This window comes from Garra rufa, chromosome 5 (assembly GCF_049309525.1).
Source record: "Garra rufa chromosome 5, GarRuf1.0, whole genome shotgun sequence".
In the NCBI taxonomy this organism is placed as follows: domain Eukaryota; kingdom Metazoa; phylum Chordata; class Actinopteri; order Cypriniformes; family Cyprinidae; genus Garra; species Garra rufa.
In genome coordinates this window covers 44,613,765-44,633,410 of record NC_133365.1, presented here as the reverse complement: position 1 = coordinate 44,633,410, position 19,646 = coordinate 44,613,765, and the positions used below count along the sequence as shown (strand labels likewise).

The following is a 19,646-nucleotide window of genomic DNA, read 5'->3' as shown; positions in this document are numbered from 1 at the left end:
CGGATATCCACGAAGATAGATGTGATGCTTTGAGCTGGAGCTGTTAAACATCTGTTGAAAGATTCTGTGAAGAGGTGACATTTTTTATCACTTGGATTTGAATAAACGTTAGTTTTATTTTGTGTTGTTACGATGAACAATGTAATTTGTCATTTAAACGTAAGAAATCTAACTTTTGCCTTAGTTTCAATCTGATTGTGGTTCTCTGGCTCATTATCAGTAACAGTCAAGTAAATTGTGCTGTTTTTATTTATGTCTGCCTTTTACTAAAATCATTTGCAGATAATGAAAACTGCTTTAGAAACTCGTGTTGTCTTAATAAAGACGCTGAGCTCATTGAAACGGACAGCATTAGCCAGGTCGCTAATACTGTAGACAGCGAGTCAGACAGTCAGTCAGTATCTTATAGCAAAGTCCCTTTGCGTATAGTTAGACAGCAGCATATGTAACGAGCCTAAAATCAAATTAAATTAAATTAAATTAAATATAAGTGTTGTGTACACAGTCTCCACCATGACAATATATGTTTATGGTGTTGTCAAGCTTCTCACTGTTTGTGGATCTCATTTAGACACATTAGCCTGTCAGTGAGGCCCTCTACAGACAGTCAATCTGTCAATCAAAATAGTAACAACTCAAAATACTTAGGCAGGATGTTTAAGACCTGCGAATAAAGCATAAACCAGAACCCACAATGCAGACAAATTCAATTATTAAATATGTTTTATCAGGAGGTATTTCTATTTCTATTTTTCTCAGTGCAAGTTTGTTCGTATCTGTGCAGGTGAAATGGCGTGTGCAAAAGTGCCTTTAGATGAATTGCATGTGACTGAGCCCTTTGGACCACAAGGCAAGGAACGCACCCTACCAGCACTGGTAAGTGAATATTTTACTTCATGCATTTTTCCAGCGTAATTTACTAGAGTAGACCTGAACAATCAATATAGTCTAGTACTTCCTGTATGTGAATGCTGATGCCACCTTAATGTCTTCCATCAGCACCCTGACCGTAAAGAAGAGAGATATTTCTTAACCTATAAACCCCCACCTGAGGATGGCACATCTGTGCTGGTGGAGGAGTTTCTGGAGAATGCTCAGTTCATCTCCGAGGATCTGGAGTGGCTGCTAGCTTTACCTCATGACAAGTTCTGGTGTCAGGTTTGACTCTTTAAAATACAAAAGTTGTTTATTGAGATTTGAGTAAAATGAAATAAAATCTGTTACTGCAAAATAATATTGTTATTTCTGGACGCTTACATATGGCATGCGGCCTGGCAGTTGTCATATTGTTTCTTTTTTAATCTTTCTTCATTTAGGTGGTATTTGACGAGTCGTTACAGAGGTGTTTGGACTCTTATTTGAGAAACGCTCCACGTGGTTTGGACTCGCCTGGTCTCTCGTGCACTCCAGCTGTGGCCGACATGCAGAGGAACATTCATCGTTCTGTGTTCATGGTCTTCCTTAGGATGGCTACACACAAAGAGTCCAAGGTAAACATAAACTCCCGAACTAACTCTTTATTACATAAATTTTATTGTGTAACTATATTATTTGTATAAGATTTATAATCATTGTACAGTGTGGTTTTGGAGAGGGTTTAAGGCTATACACTACTGTTCAAACATTTGGGGTCAGGAAAATGTTTTAATGTTTTTGAAGTCTCTTAAACTCACCAAGATGAATAAAACGTTCCAAAAAAACAGCCTTTATTTAAAGTCTTGTGGATCAATTTTTCCAAAAGAAAAGAATTACTGACCCCAAACTTTTGATCAGTAGTCTCCATGTTATGCTGGTGGTTGTGTATTAAATTGTGTTCAATTAATATGATCACAATATATTTGACTTTCAGTGAGATTCAAAATTTATTTTCCTTTCCACAGGAGAACTTCATTACCCCTGAAGTGTTTGCAGAGATTATTTACAACAACTACCTATTTGACATTCCCAAAATTCTGGATCTCTGTGTGCTGTTTGGGAAAGGAAATTCCCAACTGCTACATAAAATGATCGGTACGCAAAATCTGATTGTATTATAGTACATATACACTGCACCTCAAAAGACTTGTAATGTTTTTTAAAGAAGTCTCTTATGCTCATCAAGGCTGCATTTTTAAAACACAGAAAACAGAACTGTAATATTGCAAAATGATACTATAATATAAAATGTTTTTTTTTTTTAATATATAAAGCTGAATTTTCATTAGCCATTACTCCAGTCTTAAGTGTCACATGATCCTTCATGAATCATTCAAATATGTTGATTTATTATTAGAATTATCAATGTTGGAAACAGTTGTGCTGCCAAATATTTTTTGGAACCTGTGATACTTTTTTCCAGGATTCTTTGATGAATTACAAGTTAAAAAGAACAGCATTTATTCAAACTATAAATCCTTTCTAACAATGTAAATCTATGCTATCACCTTTTTTTTTATTAATTTAATACATCCTTGGTGAATAAAGTATTCATTTCTTTAAAAAAAAAAGATTTTTACTGACCCCCAACTTTTGAACAGTAGTGTATATTGTTAGAAAATCTTTCTATTTTAAATAAATGTTAATTTTAACCGTTTATTGATCAAAGAATCCTGAAAAAAGTATCACAAGTTCCAAAAAAATATTAAGCAGCACTGTTTTCAACATTGATAATAAATCAGCATATTAGAATAATTTCTGAAGGATCACGTGACATTAAGACTGGAGAAACAGCTGATACAAATTCAGCTTTGCATCACAGGAATAAATTATATTTTAAAGTATATTCAAATAAAAAGCATTATTTTCTATCATAATAACAATTTGCAATATTATGCTTTTTCTCTATTTTTGATCAAATAAACGCAGCCTTGATGAGCATAAGAAACGTCTTCAAAAACCATTAAAAATCTTACTGATCACAAATGTTTGAGCGGGAGTGTATATATGAAGTACAAAAAAATACATGAATGCCGTATGAACTCATCCGATTCTCTAATCACTCATACTGTTTTCAGTGTTTCCATATGAAAAACTAACATTTCAGACTTTTCTCTTTTTCCAGAGAACATTTTTACTCAACAGCCCAGTTATTATGGAGACCTAAATGAGACTATACCTTCTATCATCCAGGTAGTTACATGTAATCATGAGACTTTTTTAAATGCTTTGATTAATTAAATTCTGATGAACTTACTGAAAATAAGTGTGTGTACTGAATATATTCTAGGTGTTTGATACAATATTACATAAGTGTGGTATTCAGTCAGAAGACACAGGAACCAGTCAACCACTTAAACTGAATGCAAACAAATGCCTAACTGCCATGACCATGCCAGAGGAGGTAATCAAAACTTTAACCATTTTTACAAATACAGAGACACATACTGACTTTACCTTGAACGTCCTAAAAGGCAGAAATAGCATGCTTACATTTATATATGTGTGTAGGAACTTGCAGACTTGGTTTCGTACATGTGTGATACTTGCACTACTATTCACTCTTTCCTGGACATCTTTCCTGAGGCTTGTTCTACCTTCAAAGAACACAACTTTCTTAACAGGTCACAAATACTTTCACACCATCCAAAATATAATTCAAACAGTTAATTTCATTCCTGATATTACTTATACAGAAATAGTGAATGAAGCATCTCTCAATGTAGATTATCGTCATTCTATGAGATGGCAGTTCCAGACCTGGAGAAAGCGGTCAAGAAGAGAAATTTCAATAAAAGGTTAGAATGGCAAACTTGACTGATGTGTACTTTCACAAACATACACACACTTTTTCAAATTTGTAGAGATTAGTTGTACAACTATATGCAATCTGTCTCAGTTTACAGGAGGACATCTGGAGACGAATATCTCATTCAAGAAAGAAAATGGTAGAGATTGCTCACCTGCTGCTCCAACACACGTGTTTACAACCAATACTTGAGGGGTGAGGGGAAAAAAAACATGCTTTAAAGCCACATTAGATAAGCCAAAACAGGAATGAATACCAGATATCCTTGATGTTTCATTAATTTTCACAGCTCTGAAAACATGGTATCCTATGTAGAAGATCTTCTACAGAACTTCACAGCTTTCCTTCAAGAGAAAAGGTAAATTATGCAGAAATTTCTCAGCAAGGTAATGTCCATGTGTGTAATCTGTCACAGCCAGTGATGAAATTGCATTCTCATTGCACTGTTTGTGTCTTTATCTCTCAGATTCCTGGCAGATTATGATGAACAGTTCCCTTTAGCGGATGACATCAGTCTCCTTCAGCAGGCCTTCCCTCATTTGTATCCTTTACCTAAGTTTGAAAGGACCAAAAGGAGAAGCATTCCACCATCTTCCAGGGTTTTACTAGAGATGACCTGAGTGATTCGAAAGTCACTTCTAATTGTTTTCCTACACGCTTTATAATTAGTGGTGCACTGATACTGGTGCTCATTTCCTCAAAAACCAATATCCGATACCTACCATGCATGTACAAAGTTTATTTCATTAGCATTGCCATGCCATAAAACACTGGCAGAAGAACATAAAATGTCAGTGGAGTTGTTGCAGATTTAACACTGTACAAGTATAGAACCACAAAGCACATTCTTGCCTTTTCACAAAGAATCAGAATAATGCCTTTTTCTAAAATTTTCAAGCTCCTTTCTATGATTTTCTGCTGTTCTCCTTGATCTGTTTACTCAGAGATGACACCAGGACGTCTTACCTGTTGCAGGGTGTAGACTCTGCTTGGGAGTTTGTGGGGAAAAAGAGAAGCTTCCCCTCATCAGCCAATCACAGCGCAGGAGCCATGAGCAAGACTGGCAGGGATTTAACAGCTTCCCAGAAGGAAGGAGCAGGAGTGTTGGGAGACAGAGAGGAGTTGAGAGGAGCGGAGGCTATGACTGATATTCCCCGTAAGGGGGACAACGTGAGTTCATCAGCTGCTAAAAATATCTACAACAGTGGTAAAAGTGCAGTTGAAGTCAAAAGTTTACATACACCTTGCAGAATGTTAATTATTTGACCAAAATAAGAGGGATCGTAGAAAACGCATGTTGTTTTTTATTTAGTAATGACCTGAATAAGATATTTCACATAAAAGACGTTTACATATAGTCCACAAGAGTGTTCATGTTTGTCCTGAACAGTTAAACTGCCCGCTGTACTTCAGAAAAATCCTTTAGGTAAAGTCCCACAAATTCTTTGTTTTTTGTTTTTGTGTATTTGAACCCTTTCCAACAATGACTATGATTTTGAGATCCATCTTTTCACACTGACGACAACTGAGAAACTCATATATAACTTTAACTTATTTTGCCTTCTGGGAAAGATGTAAACAAGGGACTCATGAACAACTATCACATATATTTGGACAATATATTTAAATGTCTTTTATGTGAAATATCTTACTTGGGTCAGTACTAAAAAAAAATAACATGCCTTTTGTATAATCCCTCTTATTCTGGTAAAATAATTAACATACGCAGATTCTGTAAGGTGTATGCAAATTTTCGACTTCAACTGTATGTTTTTAAACACCCTCTCTTTTTGGGCCTATAGGGGGCAGTGTGTACTGTGAGTGCTGGGGAACTGGAGTCTCTGCTGTCCCATATCAGAGACCTGTTTCCGGATCTTGGAGAGGGATTCATACTGGCATGTTTGGAGGAGTATGGCTACAATTCTGAACTTGTCATTAACAACATCCTGGAAGATAACCTGTCTCCTTCTCTTGACAAACTAGACAGGGCAATGGCCAGGTGAGGTGTCTTGTATACTAGAATTTGTAGTTCAATTCAGGTCCACTTGATTGTTGCTTATTGACTTTGTAATGTTTCCATGTAGGCCTGTGAAGAAAGAGCTTCCCCCAGTTTTGAGCACCAGATCAAATGTGTTTGACGATGATGAGTTTGATGTGTTCAACCGTGACCAACTAGACATGAGTCGCATTTGGAAAGGCCGGAAGTGAGTTGTGACGTTGCGAGATAAAATTCAGTTTCAGCCCTTTCCACTTAAAAAGCATTGCCCTTTTCTGCCCTCCAGTACATTATTCTAATTTTAGCCTGATTAGTCAAACAAGCTGCTAAATGTTATGAGAATTCACTTGGTCAAGAGGAAATAGTCTTTGACAAGTACAGCATAAACAGAGAAGACATCAGAGAACCGCATGAAAGTGGGCTTATGAAATATTCAGCTCAAGCTGTAAAAGATGGTTTGTGTCAGCTAGAAATTAATATCTCTGTCTATTTTAGACAGGGGGAGAGTGTGCGTGCCATGCTCGATGACAAGCAGCACATAGAAGAGCAAAGAGAGAGATATCAAGCCTACCAGACAGTGGTGGATGAGATTCCCATAACGAATGACTCTGGAGACGGTAATAATGCTTTTGGCCCGGATGATTATGATGACGAATATGACGACACGTATGATATCAACCAAATAGGAGCCAATGATCTGGATGAAGAGGATGAATTATTGAACCGCAGGTATGAGCTTTGACTAATGTACATAAACTTGCATCTCACTCCAATGTGGCTGATCAATACAGGTTTTTCAGGACCGTTTCTTGCAATTGTTTATCGGTTTTCCCTCAGAATGAAAGCTTGATCTTTTAAAGGATTAGTGAACTCCAGAATTAAAATTCCCTGATAATTGAATCACCCCCATGTTATCCAAGATGTTCATGTCTTTCTTCAGTTGAAAAGATTAAGGTTTTTGAGAAAAACTTTTCAGGATTTTTCTCCATATAGTGGACTTTAATGGTGGCCAACGGGTTGAAGGTCCAAACTGCAGTTTCAATGCAGCTTCAAAGGGCTCTACATGATCCCAGTCGAGCAATAAGGGTCTTATCTAATGAAAGGATAGGTAATTGTCAAAAAAAAAAAAAAAAACATTACAATTTATATACTGTTTAACCACAAATGCTCATCTTGCACTAGCTCTAAGATGCACGTCCACGTCTTGATGCATTATGTAATAACGTTGGAAAGGTCACGTTTTTTTATTAGCGGAATAAATCTTTTAGGCTTCAAAAGATTTAAACATTCAGGATATGCACATGAACAGACTATTTTAAACAATAAATTAAAACAAAGTGTCATTCAACATAACGCAACTTTTGAACAGTCCTCCTTCTCCTACGATGGCATTTTAGTGCCACATCAAAAAAAATCTAAGATTATGAGATTAAAGTCAAAATTATAAGAATAAAGTCAAAATTAAGAGAGTAAAGTCGAAGTGTTTCGAGAGTAAAGTCGAAATTACAAAAAAAAAATTGTAACAATTGCAAGAAATAAAGTTATAATATTTTGAGAGTATATTCTATTCTGAAAACATTTTCGACTTTATTCTTGTAATTTTAACTTAATTCTCAATTCTGAAAAATGTATTCTCAAAATATTACAACTTTAACCTCGTAATTTTACATTTTTCTATTTTTTAACGTGGCACTAAAACGCTGTCGTATTCTCCATACTTGTAAACACTTTATTTTCATTTACTTTCATTTTTTTTTTTAAATGACAGATCATTTTGCACGATAAGACCCTAATTCTTCAGCTGGTATTGTGAAGAGCCCTTTAAAGTTGCACTAAAACTGTAATTTGGACCTTTAACCCATTGATCCCCATTGTAGTCCACTATATGGAGAAAAATCCTGGAATGTTTTCCTCAAAACTTCTTTTTGACTAAACAAAGACAGACATCTTGGATGACATGAGTGTTAAATTATCAGGAAATTTTAATTCTGGAGTGAACTAATCCTTTAATGTTTGAAAATGAAGAATACAGTTATAAATATTAGTTTTTTATAGTGATAATGATTATTAGAGTCACATTGATATATAGACTTAAGTTAACATTTACGTTTTTTGCTTTTAGGCCATTCACCACCCCACAAGTTCTCAGAACTAGCAAAAAGGCTCAGGAAGTTGATGAGGATGAGGAGGAAGAGGACAAGGTTTGAATGAATCACTTTTTGTTTTATCAATATAAATTTAGTCCCTTATGCAGATCTCTTTATTACATTTTTTTCTTTCACTGTTAATAGAAATTAGACTGTGATTACAGTGGTCTTTTCTTGTGTTATTTTTATTAGAATGAGGCTGTGAAGAAGGATCACTTTGTCCAGGACCCAGCAGTCCTCAGAGAGCGAGCTGAGGCCAGGAGAGCTGCTATGCAAAGCAGGAAAGGGTAAATCTGAGAACACTATGACTGGAATATAGTTGTACTGCACATGTGCACTGGATCAGTCAGTCATTAATTTATTTTACTTGTTTTATCCTGATAGCTACAGACCGCCACCACCAGCAAGTAATGTAGTAGGTGGGCCAAAGGGACGGGGCCAGGCGCAGGAGACCGTTTTGGACCGTCGCAGAAAAGAAGCGAATAAGAGCAGAGGAGCCAATCACAATCGCAGATCGATGGCTGACAGGAAAAGGAACAAGGGCATGATCCCTTCTTAAGACTTTACATTAACAACAACACATTGCACATTCTTGAAGAGCTAAAAGCAGAAATAGTACCTGAGGTCAAATGTAGCTCCTTGCTTATATAAGATCGATATGCATCGAGATGACACTCTGGTCTATTGCATAGACCTATTATTCTTTCAGATTGAAAATGAGTTCTCAGTGAGTTTATTTTCTGAAGTTTGAAGTGATTAGTAAAATGCACAGGGATGTGTGTCTATAAGGGATCAAGATAATCATTTTTTTTAAATGTTGAAAATGTATGACAAAGAAGCAGAGTGTTGTAAGGCAAAGGAGTCATGTCTTTTGCCCTGTAACACATGAGTTTATTGAACAGAGAAGAGGTACAAACAGTTATTGCACTGTTAAGTAAAATTCAATAAATAAATAAAGGAACATCAGGTTTGAGAGTGTAGCATCTAAAATAAATTTGAGAATGAACTCTCCTAAAGATGGTACATTACACTATTGAAGCAAAAATGCAGCTTAGAAGATCCTGTTCCAGTTCTCTAAAGGTTCAGAAAGCGATTAAGACTTGACCTCAGAGCAATCTTTTGAGAAATGATTTGAGGTTTGAGACTAGTCATATTGTGCCAAAGGCTATAAGCATTTGTTACTCTAGAAGAAGGAGATGTAATTTTTCTCACTTTGAACAGGCAATGTTCTCTTGCCATGTGGAGCGACATATTTCTACCTACTACTAAGATAAATTCAAAGCGTTTTGTAATAAAAAGCATATTTAAGAAGGCTTTTGAAATAAAACAAACCATAGGAAGATAAAACAAGAATAAATACTGTTCTTAAGACTGTGTCTCTATATTGTTCCTCTTAGTATTTAAAGTGATTTGACGTAATGGTTGTCTACCTGTCTGGCAGATGCCCTCCTGAGATAGCATGGAGTCAAGACAGCTCACGCATCATGAGTGAAGCATGATGGCTAATATCAGCGAAATTCCTCAGATCTGGCATAAGCATAGATTGTAAATTTTATTTAATGAGATGCTCTGATTGGCTGCCTTGAGATTCCATATTCCTATATTCTATCAAGTACATTTACATGCAGTTATAATCAAGCTACAACAGGTTTTTGCATAGATGAGCTACAGTCTTCATACGTTCTACTAATCATGACACAATGCGTGATTGAAAATAAAAAGGGCTGCACTTATTTCAAAATCAAAAATAATAAAACATACACTTCCAATCAAAAGTTTTTGAACAGTAAGATTTGTATTGTTTTTAAAATAGTTCTGCTCACCAAGCCTGCATTTATTTGATTCGAAGTACAGCAAAAGCAGTACAATTCTGAAATATGTTTACTATTTAAAATAGCTGTTTTCTATTTGAATATATTTTAAAATGTAATTTATTCCTGTGATTTTAATACTCCAGTCACATGATCCTTCAGAAATATAAATAAAATAAAAGTTCATTTCCTTTGTTTCTACAATTTCTGGTATAGTGTATAATGTTAAAAAGCTTTTATTTCAGATAAATGCTGATCTTTGGATCTTTCTATTCATCAAAGAATCCTGAACAAAATGTACTCAACTGTTTAAAATATTGATAATAATATTAATAATATGTTTGTTGAACAGCAAATCAGCATATTAAAAGGATTTCTAAAGGATCATGTGACACTGAAGACTGGAGCAATGATGCTAAAAAAGTAGCTTTGTTACTGTACCCATAGTGATAACATTTTTTTGAGGATTCATTAACAAAAACAGTACTTATATGAAATAGAAACCTTTTGGAATCTTCTGAATGTTTTCTTTTACTGTTTTTGATCAATATACTGCATCTTTGCTGAATAAAAGTATTAATTTCTTATTTAAACCGACCCCAAACCTTTGAACGGTAGTGTACTGTAGGTTCATTACATGTTAGTTAATTATGTATGTTAGCACATGTTAGTTTGCAGTTGGCTGTAGTCTGTGCGGTGTGTTCAAGTGCAGCTTTTTGGTCCAGATGCTGTCGACGTGAAGTGACGAAACCGTCAGCTTTTGTCGCCGCTAGTTCTTTGAAGTCGGCTTGGTGTGTTACTTTTAGCCTATAGTCCAATTATGCAAAAACCCAACTAGCGTGATTTCAGACTAAAGCATTTACATAACATTTCAAAATGAATCTGAAAAGAAACTGATCTTCTAAAATGCATGTAAATGTACTCATTGTCCCTGTAATTTATGTTTAAAAGCGACAGCAACAGTAAAAGTCGCTCTTTGTGCAGCGAGAACGCATAGGGCATCCTTGCAGCTCTTTGTATGAAATACTGATACTTGTGTATCTTTGACTTCACTGGGTAGTTTAGGGTAACAGAACTGATTAACACATTCCTTTTCCACAAAATTGGTGCTAGTTCTGGAGCTGGAGGTTTAGCTGTTGAACAATGGTGCTACTGTTTTTTTTAAGCATTTTATGCTCTTAATACAAACATAATGATAATTTTATATGTATTCATATTTTATACACTATATTGCTAAAAGTATTGGGACACCCCCTTCTAATGAACAGGTTTGACTAATTTAGTAATTTCCATGAGTACAAATCTTAATGTGTAAGCATATAATGATATTCTAGGGGATTGTGTGCTTCTAATTTTACAGCATACAGAAATGATTGATTTAGTCAGTGTGGAAGAACTTGACTGGTCTGTAGAAAGCAAAGTCCTCCGGTTTGACTTTAAATGCAGACCTTGAGCCAAAAACCAATCACCAAACACCAATGATTTGTACATACACTATATGGGCAAAAGTATTGGGACACCCCTTCTTTAGAACAGAAAAAGGCACTTCCAAAACTGGCAAGATGGAAACAATTCATGTATTTATAAATTGTATTTCCATCTCTGTTGCAAGCATTTTGGAAGTGTCAAAAATGACTGTACCCATAGTTACAAGTCATTGGTGTTTGGTGAGTTTTTGGCTCAAAGTCTGCATTTAAAATCACTCCAGAGATTTTCAGATTGGATTAGGACTTTGCTTTTTGCAGACCAGTCAAGTTCTTCCACACTGTCTGAATCAATCATTTCTTTTTGAACCTTGCCTTATACACAGAGGCATTGTCATGTTAGAATAGAAAAGGGTCCTGTCAAAGCTGTTGCTATCACATTAGAAGAACACAATCCCCTAGAATATCATTTTTATGCTTAAACATCAGGTTTTGTACCTATGATAATTACTACAGTAGTCAAACCTGTTCATTAGAACGGGGTGTCCCAATACTTTTGGCAATATAGTGTATGTTCTCAAAAGATGTCAAGATAGCAACTTCAAGGTTGCTATCAAAGACAGCATCTACAACCAACTTCAGTTCCAAAGATAGCAACTCTAACCAACTCTAGTCAAGAACAGCATCTGTTTTTGGTGAAAAAGGGTGGAACAGGGCTAGGTTGGGCACTACCCCTGGTCTCGTATTAGAGGCAAATGCAGTGCTTGAATACTATTAGTTATTTTTTCTTGAAGGATTTTATATAAATGTTATGCCAACCCTTGTTTGAACAAAAAAAGGAGAATTGAGGGGGTATGATTCCTTCTTAATTTGTAGAGTTCTAAAATATTACTTTTGTTTTTTTCTGTGCATATGACTTGACAATCTGTGAATTGCTAAGCCGGTTCAGCAAATGTAACTAAAGTACTGTGCGCAAAAAAACTGATCCCATGTACGAGGACCTACCTTCTAGAAACTTCTCAAGTGGTTTGACCAAAGATCAGGAACTAGTCCTGACTCTTGGAGTATCTTGAAAGAACTCAAGGTTTATAGTCTTTGGAGAGGTCAAAAATAATTATCATGGAGGTATTCTGACCTTACAGTACAGAGGAGCAGTTTAGTTGCCATGAAATGTCTGAATCAGAAGAGTCAATCCAATTCCACAAATTCCCAGTCCAGAATCCATCCTGGTCCAGCTCAATAAAAATTACCTGAATAAGACCAAGGAAGAGTTCAGTTTAAATTGGGCAACTTATGATTGATTGACACTGTGCACAGAGTAAAAATACAGACGTTATAGTAATATCTTTCTGTTTTTCCTCACCAAGCACGCTACGTTTGCAGAGAGGACAGGTCTGCTGGAGGAGTAGCCAGGGATCCACGCAATCTCTGTGGAATTCATGGAGGCACGGTAACACCCTCAAACACTAAAACACACCCAAATACAGCAGTGATTAAACAGTCTCTCTTAATGAAAAAATAATGACTCTATACTGAGCAAAAGCATAAGAATGTGCAGAGGATCTGTCACCTGGTTGTTGTTATATTGCTCCAGACAAACAGCACAACTGTCCGTCTCCAGCGGCTGACTTTGTGTTGGGTCACATCTCACTTTGGGTTGCCGGTATATCCTCGTCTTTAGTGCTGATAATCTCTTTAAAATGTCTTGCTTTAGGTCTGACTATAAGACAAAGAGTTTATTTTTAATTTGAGTTAAATTATAAACTGTGTATAGTTTAGAGACTACCACTGAGTACAGCATTTCTCTTGTGCTCACTAATACTGCATTTATTTGATTAAAAATAGAACAAAAAGAGTACTAAAGTGAAATATTATTACAATTTAAAATAACTGGTTTTCTATTTGTAATTTATTCTTGTGATGGAAAAAATATTCAGAAGTCATTACTCCAGTCTTCAGTGTCACATGATTCTTTAGAAATCATTGTAATATGCTTATTTGTTGCTCAAGAATCATTTCTTATAATTATTAATGTGAAAAGAGCAATATTTTTGTGAAAACAGTGATTCCATCTTTTTAATTAACAGAAGAAATGTTTGGGTTACACTTTATTTCCAGGTCAAATTCTCGCTATTAACAATCCATTAACTACAACTTTTGCCTCAATAAACTCCTAATTTGCTGCTTATTGATAGTTAGCAGTGTTGGGAATTGTTACTTTTGCATTACTTTTTAAATCTGGGCAGGGCTTGCTTTTTCGATTTTAATATAAAAAGTTCTATTTTTGGCAAATGTAAAAGCCCTTTCACACCAAAAGCATCAGTTTGAAGGAAAAGTAAATTAACGTCTATACAATAGAATGCATAAAAAGAAAAAAATGAGTAATTTTTGCTTTTTAGTATGGTTAAATTGGATCATCAAAAGTCAGAAGCAAAGACACTGGTTAATAAAATGGGATTAAATACTTAAAGGATATTTGTATTATTTAACATATTTAATTACTGCAGGTTTGCATCATACTTTTGAGGTTTTATTCAATTTGAGGAATACCGAATATGTTTTTTTTGTGAGTGAGATTAATTAATGCATGTTCACATTTATTCTGGAATTAAAGCAACATCTTACTTTGCAATTTCTCTCAACTTTTTATATTTTCTTGTAAATTAAAAAGTAATTTGTTACCTCGCTAATTACTTGAAAAAAGTAATCTGATTATGTAACTTGCGTTACTTGTAATTGGTCCCTATACTAAAGTGTTACCAATTTTTGCAGCATTATAAACAACTTTAATGTCACTTTTGATCAATTTATTGCATCCTTCTTGAATAAAACTTTCTTTTGGAAAAAAAAAAATCTTACTGACCCAAAACCTTTAAATGGTAGTGTATGTTTATGATGGAATTTCTTTCCAGTCTTCAGTTAACATTGCTTCTTTCTTCAGTTAGTCACATTAGTGTCACAAACTTTTGAAAAGTTTCTGTCACAAAAACAGTGTTCACCTCTAAATCATCATTAAACTGGTTGTCCTGGTACTGCCAGCGTGCATGAACTATGACCCCTGTGGAGAGGACCAGGGCCACCAGAACCACAGTGTTCCAGAGCTGCTGGAGATATTTCTGGACAGATGGACAAAAAAAGAAATTAAAAAGAAGAGAAATTCTATTTGCAGACTAATAAAACTGAGAACACTAAGAATTAAAGGTGATTAGTTCATCCAGAAATGAAAATTCTGTCATCATTTACTCACCCTCATGTCATTCCAAACCATTCATTTTTGGGTGAACTACCCCTTTAAGAAACATAAGATGATTACATAGGGCTCTATGATTTCCAGAAATGAGGACAGATATGTCGAATCCAGTCATAAAAATGGAATTTACTGTATAACAAATGTTATAATTTTGGATGAATAAATCAGAACTAGGTCAGTACACTTAAATCAATACGGATTAGTGACTGTGAATATTAAGCCATAAAATTTAAATGTGAATCCTGCATGTTCTGCGTGTCTCTGTGTGAATGTGGTGTACATCAACAAATAAACATAATCTCTGGAACTGCTCACTTCATAAGCATTTTACCATTTCTTGTGAGAAAAAACATTTACAAACAGAAACTTAATGGTCTTCACAGCAACCCGTCAAAATAAAAGTTTGGTTTATCTTGAAGAAACTGTGACAGAAATATATTACTTATTGTAATGACAGTACTATTAATAAAATTATGAAAACATCATTTTTAAGGAATATTTACCAGAAAATGTTTTTACCAGAATTTATTTACCAGAAAAATGTAAATACATAATACAGTATTTCTGAAAAAATAAATAAATAAAAGATATAAAAATAATAAAATGTATTATTTAGAAATGCTTTTGATTATTCAAATTTAATGAAACCATTCAAATGCAATCCAGACAATTAATGGAAAACTAACCCCCTAAGCGTAAGCCGTTGTTTCAACTGAAAGAAACTTGCACTGATTGATCTTGAAATATGTCGGTGCCCTTGTTTTGTCTCGAGATGCACACCAGTAATGTTTTTTCTAAGGCATTTTTATAAAAATTACTTTAATTTCTTAATTGACCTATGGCCTAATCCTGTCTTAGTCTAAGCCCTGTCTGTGAAACCAGCCCTAAATTTGAGAAAAAAATGACACTTATTTCACAGGGTTTTCGTTAAACTTTTAATAAACTGCTGTTAAATTGTATACGTTTTGTGATCTCAATTAATTAGACATGCTTTAATTTAAAATTTAATTCAACTATTAAAATGGAATCCAAAAAAAATTTAAACAGAAAAAAATTTAATTTGGAAAAATTAAAACGCAATTTGGGAAAACATAAATTGGATTTCATACGGCTGGCATATTTTGAGCTGTAAAGCTATGATAGTAATCCTGGATGATATAATATGTGACCCTGGACCACAAAACCAGTCTTAAGTCGCTGGGGTATATTTGTAGCAATAGCCAAAAATACATTGCATGGGTCAAAATGTTTGATTTTTCTTTTATGCCAAAAATCATTAAGAAATTAAGTAAAGTTAATTTTCCATGAAGATTTTTTGTAAAATTCCTCATGTAAACATATCAAAATGTAATTTTTGATTTGTAATATGCATTGTTAAGAACCTAATTTGGACAACTTTAAAGGTGATTTTCTCGGTCTTTTTGATTTTTTTGCATCCTCAGATTTCTGATTTCAAATAGATGTATCTCAGCCAAATATTGTCCTATCCTAACAAACCATACATCAATAGAAAGCTTATTTATTGAGCTTTCATATGATGTATAAATCTCAGTTTTGTCAAATTTAACCTTATGACTGGTTTTGTGGTCCAGGGTCACATATGTCTTCATAATGTTCATACCTGGACCTGAGAGTTGGTCTCCCCGGTGCAGATGACCCCTTGCCATTCCCCATACAACCCTCCTCTTGAACGGCCACAGCTGGACCACAGGGTCAAGGTGGCCCCCTATGACACAACATTTGGAAATTTCACACTCCTACAATAATGAACCATGACAAGCACAAAACTATGCTACAGAGGAATGGATTATGAGTACAATCTTACCAGGCTGTCCTGTAGAAAAGACTTGTAAGTGATTTTTGCTGTTGCATGAAGGCCCCTAATTGAATAAAAGTTGAAAAAGACACATGCCTAAATTCAGTATATTCTTTATTCAGAAGAAAATCGATAATTTTAATGACGATGGATTACCTGAGGAGTGCTCCAATGAGCTTAGTGACATTTTCTGACGTCTGAATGATAATGATTGGCTTGGAGAGGACCTGAGAGAGATCCATCTATAGAGGAAGAACAGTTTTTTGTTCTTATTTCTTTGACTTATCTAATAACCATTATCAAATCAAATAAAGATTTATAAATCAAGAGCAAAGCTCTCACCTCTCTGACAGTATTCTGGTTTAAAGCCAGTATGATCAAAGCAGATGCACCCAAAACAAGAGCACGCTTCATCTATAAGAGAAAGATCTGTTAGTTTTATCAATACTACCTAGACATTATGCTTAAGTCACCATTTTGAATACCTTATTGACCATAGAGGCAGCAAAGGACTCCTGGTTGCTGTTACTGGACACTGTGCCTTCCTCCATCTGGACAGGTACCACTCCAATCCAAGGGCTCAGATCCTTTCCATCACTGCTTTCACTGTTGGTTTTAAGAGCTTCGTCTTTTATCTGCAGAGACAAAGAAGCATGACACTGAGGCTTAAGACACTGTCCACAACTTCTCTTAATATTAGTTTCTAAAATATCAATCTTTACACTTTAATCAAAAATAGAAGATAATCACTAGAATGTTTTTTAATTTTGTTTAATGTTTACTTTTTTAATTGTACAAAATTGTTTATACATTTTTATATAATTTTAAGCAGCTGTGCTTATATTTTCTCAATTAATTTATTCATATAAGCGCTATATTGTAAATATTTGTAATATTTAATATAATAATAATAAATTGTCATGTACGTTTTTTATTTTTCTGCTTGCCTATAGTCTATATTATTTATTGTTTTAGGGATTTAGGCAACATAATGGTTATTGGAAATATGTAATCAGTAGGTTTAAATGTATGTATTATGTATGTATTAAATATTTTGTCAATTAATGTATATATATTTTTAAAACAATAATTATATTATCACTAAATATTATAAAACAATGAATATTATAATAAATTAATGCTATATTGCTATTATCAATATATATATATATATATATATATATATATATATATATATATATATATATATATATATATATATATATTTATCATATTTGACTAGCACAGAAAAAATACAAAGAAATTCGTTAATATGCAAATATGTGACCCTGGGCCACAAAACCATCTTAAGTAGTATGGATATATCTGTAGCAATAGCCAAAAAATACATTGTATGGGTCAAAATTATATTTTTCTTTTATGCCGAAAATCATTAGGATGTTAAGTAAAGATCATGTTCCACAAAGATATTTTGCTACCGTAAACACATCAAAACTTAATTTTTGATTAGTAATATGCTATGCATTGCTAAGAACTTCATTTAAACGACTTTAAAGGTGATTCTCTCAATATTTAGCTATTTTGCACCCTCAGATTCCAGATTTTCAAATAGATGTATCTCTGTCAAATATTGTCCTATCCTAACAAACCAATCATCAATTGAAAGCTTATTTAGCTTTCAGATAATATAAAAATCTCGATATAAAAAAACTGACCCTTATGACTGGTTGTGAAAAAATTGAAAAAAAAAAAAAGTTTTTTTAAAGCTTTATAGAATTTAGAAGTTCTACATTAACAATATTTAGAATAGTTAATATAATATGTATTAAATATCATTGTATTGTTTCGCGTTGCTGACACAGCACACGAGAAAATTGCAAACTAATGCATGTTCTATTTCACATCCAGAATGGTCAAACTAACTTGTCATATCAAGTATCTGCATGCATTGATCACTTACTAATACGAGGTCTCCTTTGAGGTCATGTTTCTTTTTGTTGTGGTTTTCCATGGGGTCGTTCTCCAGACTCCCCTGGACCACCTCACCCAGTAAAACATGCTGATGTTCTTCCAGAAACACCTCTACAAATGCCACCTGTTCGCTGGACACCAGCGGGCAAAGCCACATCCAGCTCAGCACAGAAAGACAAGCTAATGCGCCCATGGCTCCGGGTCAGTTGATGTTATAAACCATACCACGTCATAGAGTGAAAGTTTGAGCCATACTGTCAGGACAGCCTCTGTTCTGACACCTCCTGCTGATGTAAACAAACTGAGTGGAGTTCTTCTTCTGCGGCTCGCTTTTCCTGCCTGCACTTGTGAAAGTGAAACTAGCTAGAATGGCAACTGTTGTTACAGATGGTTGTAACTGTATGTAAGTCCTGCAGGGAGCGCTGTGCGGTCCAATCATCTATTATAACACATCACGCTCCACCCAGTTTGGGTTTAAAAGGTTTGTATCCGCGTTTCCTTTGTATTTCGATTTCTATTTCTGTATTTCATATCTTTTCCACAGCCGTTATGAAAAAGATGTGCGCTCGCCACCCAGTGGGAAGCTGTAAAATAGAATTATATAGAACTTTATTATTTTCAAGCTTTATTTAAAATTTTTCTACTCAAAATTATTTAAAATGTTTGTTGTCTAACCTTTATTCAAAAGTTCTGTATGTTCGTATTTTACATTTAATTTTTAAATTTTCATCCATTGTTTATAATGTTGTAAACGTTTTCGTTTATAAACAAAATTTTTTTTTTGAATAAAACTGTGCTAAATCTGTGAACTGCAGAAACATATCAAAATGGAACAATGAGAATAGAAATATAAAGATAGATAGATACACTGCCAGTCAGATTTTTTATGTTAAATCTAAAATTAATTAAATTAATTAAATTACAAATGTTAAAAGTTCAGAAGTACAGTTTTTATCTAAAATAGAAATCTTTTGTAACATTATAAATGTCTTCATCATCACTTTTGATCAGTTTAAAGAATCCTTGTTAAATAAAAGTATTAATTTATATAGACCTTTTTCCTGAACACGGAAGTAAGTCCGGCTCTTAACTGAAAGAATGCTTTGCATTTCCGGTCTGCATTGTTTCTAGTCAAATTAGGGTATATTCCGAGCTAATAAACTAATGTTAAACCTATTCAAATGTTTTTAAAAAGCACATGGCTCCATAGCGCCATCACTTGGCAATGTCGCAATGACCGTCATTTGTCAGTTCCTCACTTTAATGAGTGTGTAGATGACAGGAAGCAGCGGACGTTAGCTACATTAAAAACAGATGGACGCTATTTGAATGAGTTCCTATGGAAACCGGAACAGAAAAGCATTCAATCTGACGTTAGAATTCGTAATGGCGGCGCTCATCATTTACTCAGGTCTATGAAAAAGGTCTATAATTCTATAAAAAATTATACTCACTCTAAGCTTTCGAATGGTATAGTGTATAATGTTACAAAAGCTTTTTATTTCAGGTAAATGCTGATGTGTTTTCAACTGTGACTGCTTTAAAT

The 19,646-nt window shown here is 34.3% G+C and overlaps 2 protein-coding genes across 3 annotated transcripts; one reads left to right on the top strand and one right to left on the bottom strand.

Annotated features, from left to right (window-relative positions):
• Positions 1–9,231, top strand: ascc2 (activating signal cointegrator 1 complex subunit 2). Its single transcript, XM_073840258.1, has 19 exons — positions 1–74; positions 785–876; positions 1,000–1,158; positions 1,317–1,490; positions 1,881–2,010; positions 3,041–3,108; positions 3,206–3,319; positions 3,427–3,539; positions 3,642–3,713; positions 3,815–3,919; positions 4,014–4,082; positions 4,191–4,265; positions 4,669–4,894; positions 5,527–5,723; positions 5,809–5,928; positions 6,216–6,449; positions 7,843–7,921; positions 8,060–8,154; positions 8,252–9,231. The coding sequence occupies exons 2-19, from the start codon at positions 790–792 to the stop codon at positions 8,424–8,426; spliced, it is 2,292 nt and encodes a 763-aa protein (XP_073696359.1). The 5' UTR covers positions 1–74; positions 785–789; the 3' UTR covers positions 8,427–9,231.
• Positions 9,232–10,139: 908 nt separating this feature from the next.
• On the bottom strand, positions 10,140–18,381 carry rnf215 (ring finger protein 215). 2 transcript variants are annotated; one of them, XM_073840825.1, is made up of 10 exons: positions 18,090–18,381; positions 16,654–16,803; positions 16,511–16,582; positions 16,325–16,410; positions 16,178–16,232; positions 15,974–16,078; positions 14,102–14,218; positions 12,673–12,822; positions 12,466–12,568; positions 10,140–12,352 (listed from the first exon to the last, which is right to left on the bottom strand). In XM_073840825.1, exons 1-10 carry the CDS (start codon positions 18,291–18,293, stop codon positions 12,339–12,341), a joined length of 1,056 nt encoding a protein of 351 aa, XP_073696926.1. In that variant the 5' UTR covers positions 18,294–18,381; the 3' UTR covers positions 10,140–12,338. The 2 variants fall into 2 exon arrangements, with proteins under 2 accessions (XP_073696926.1, XP_073696925.1); XM_073840824.1 differs by having other exon boundaries at positions 10,140–12,568.
• Between the last annotated feature and the right edge of the window lie 1,265 nt (positions 18,382–19,646).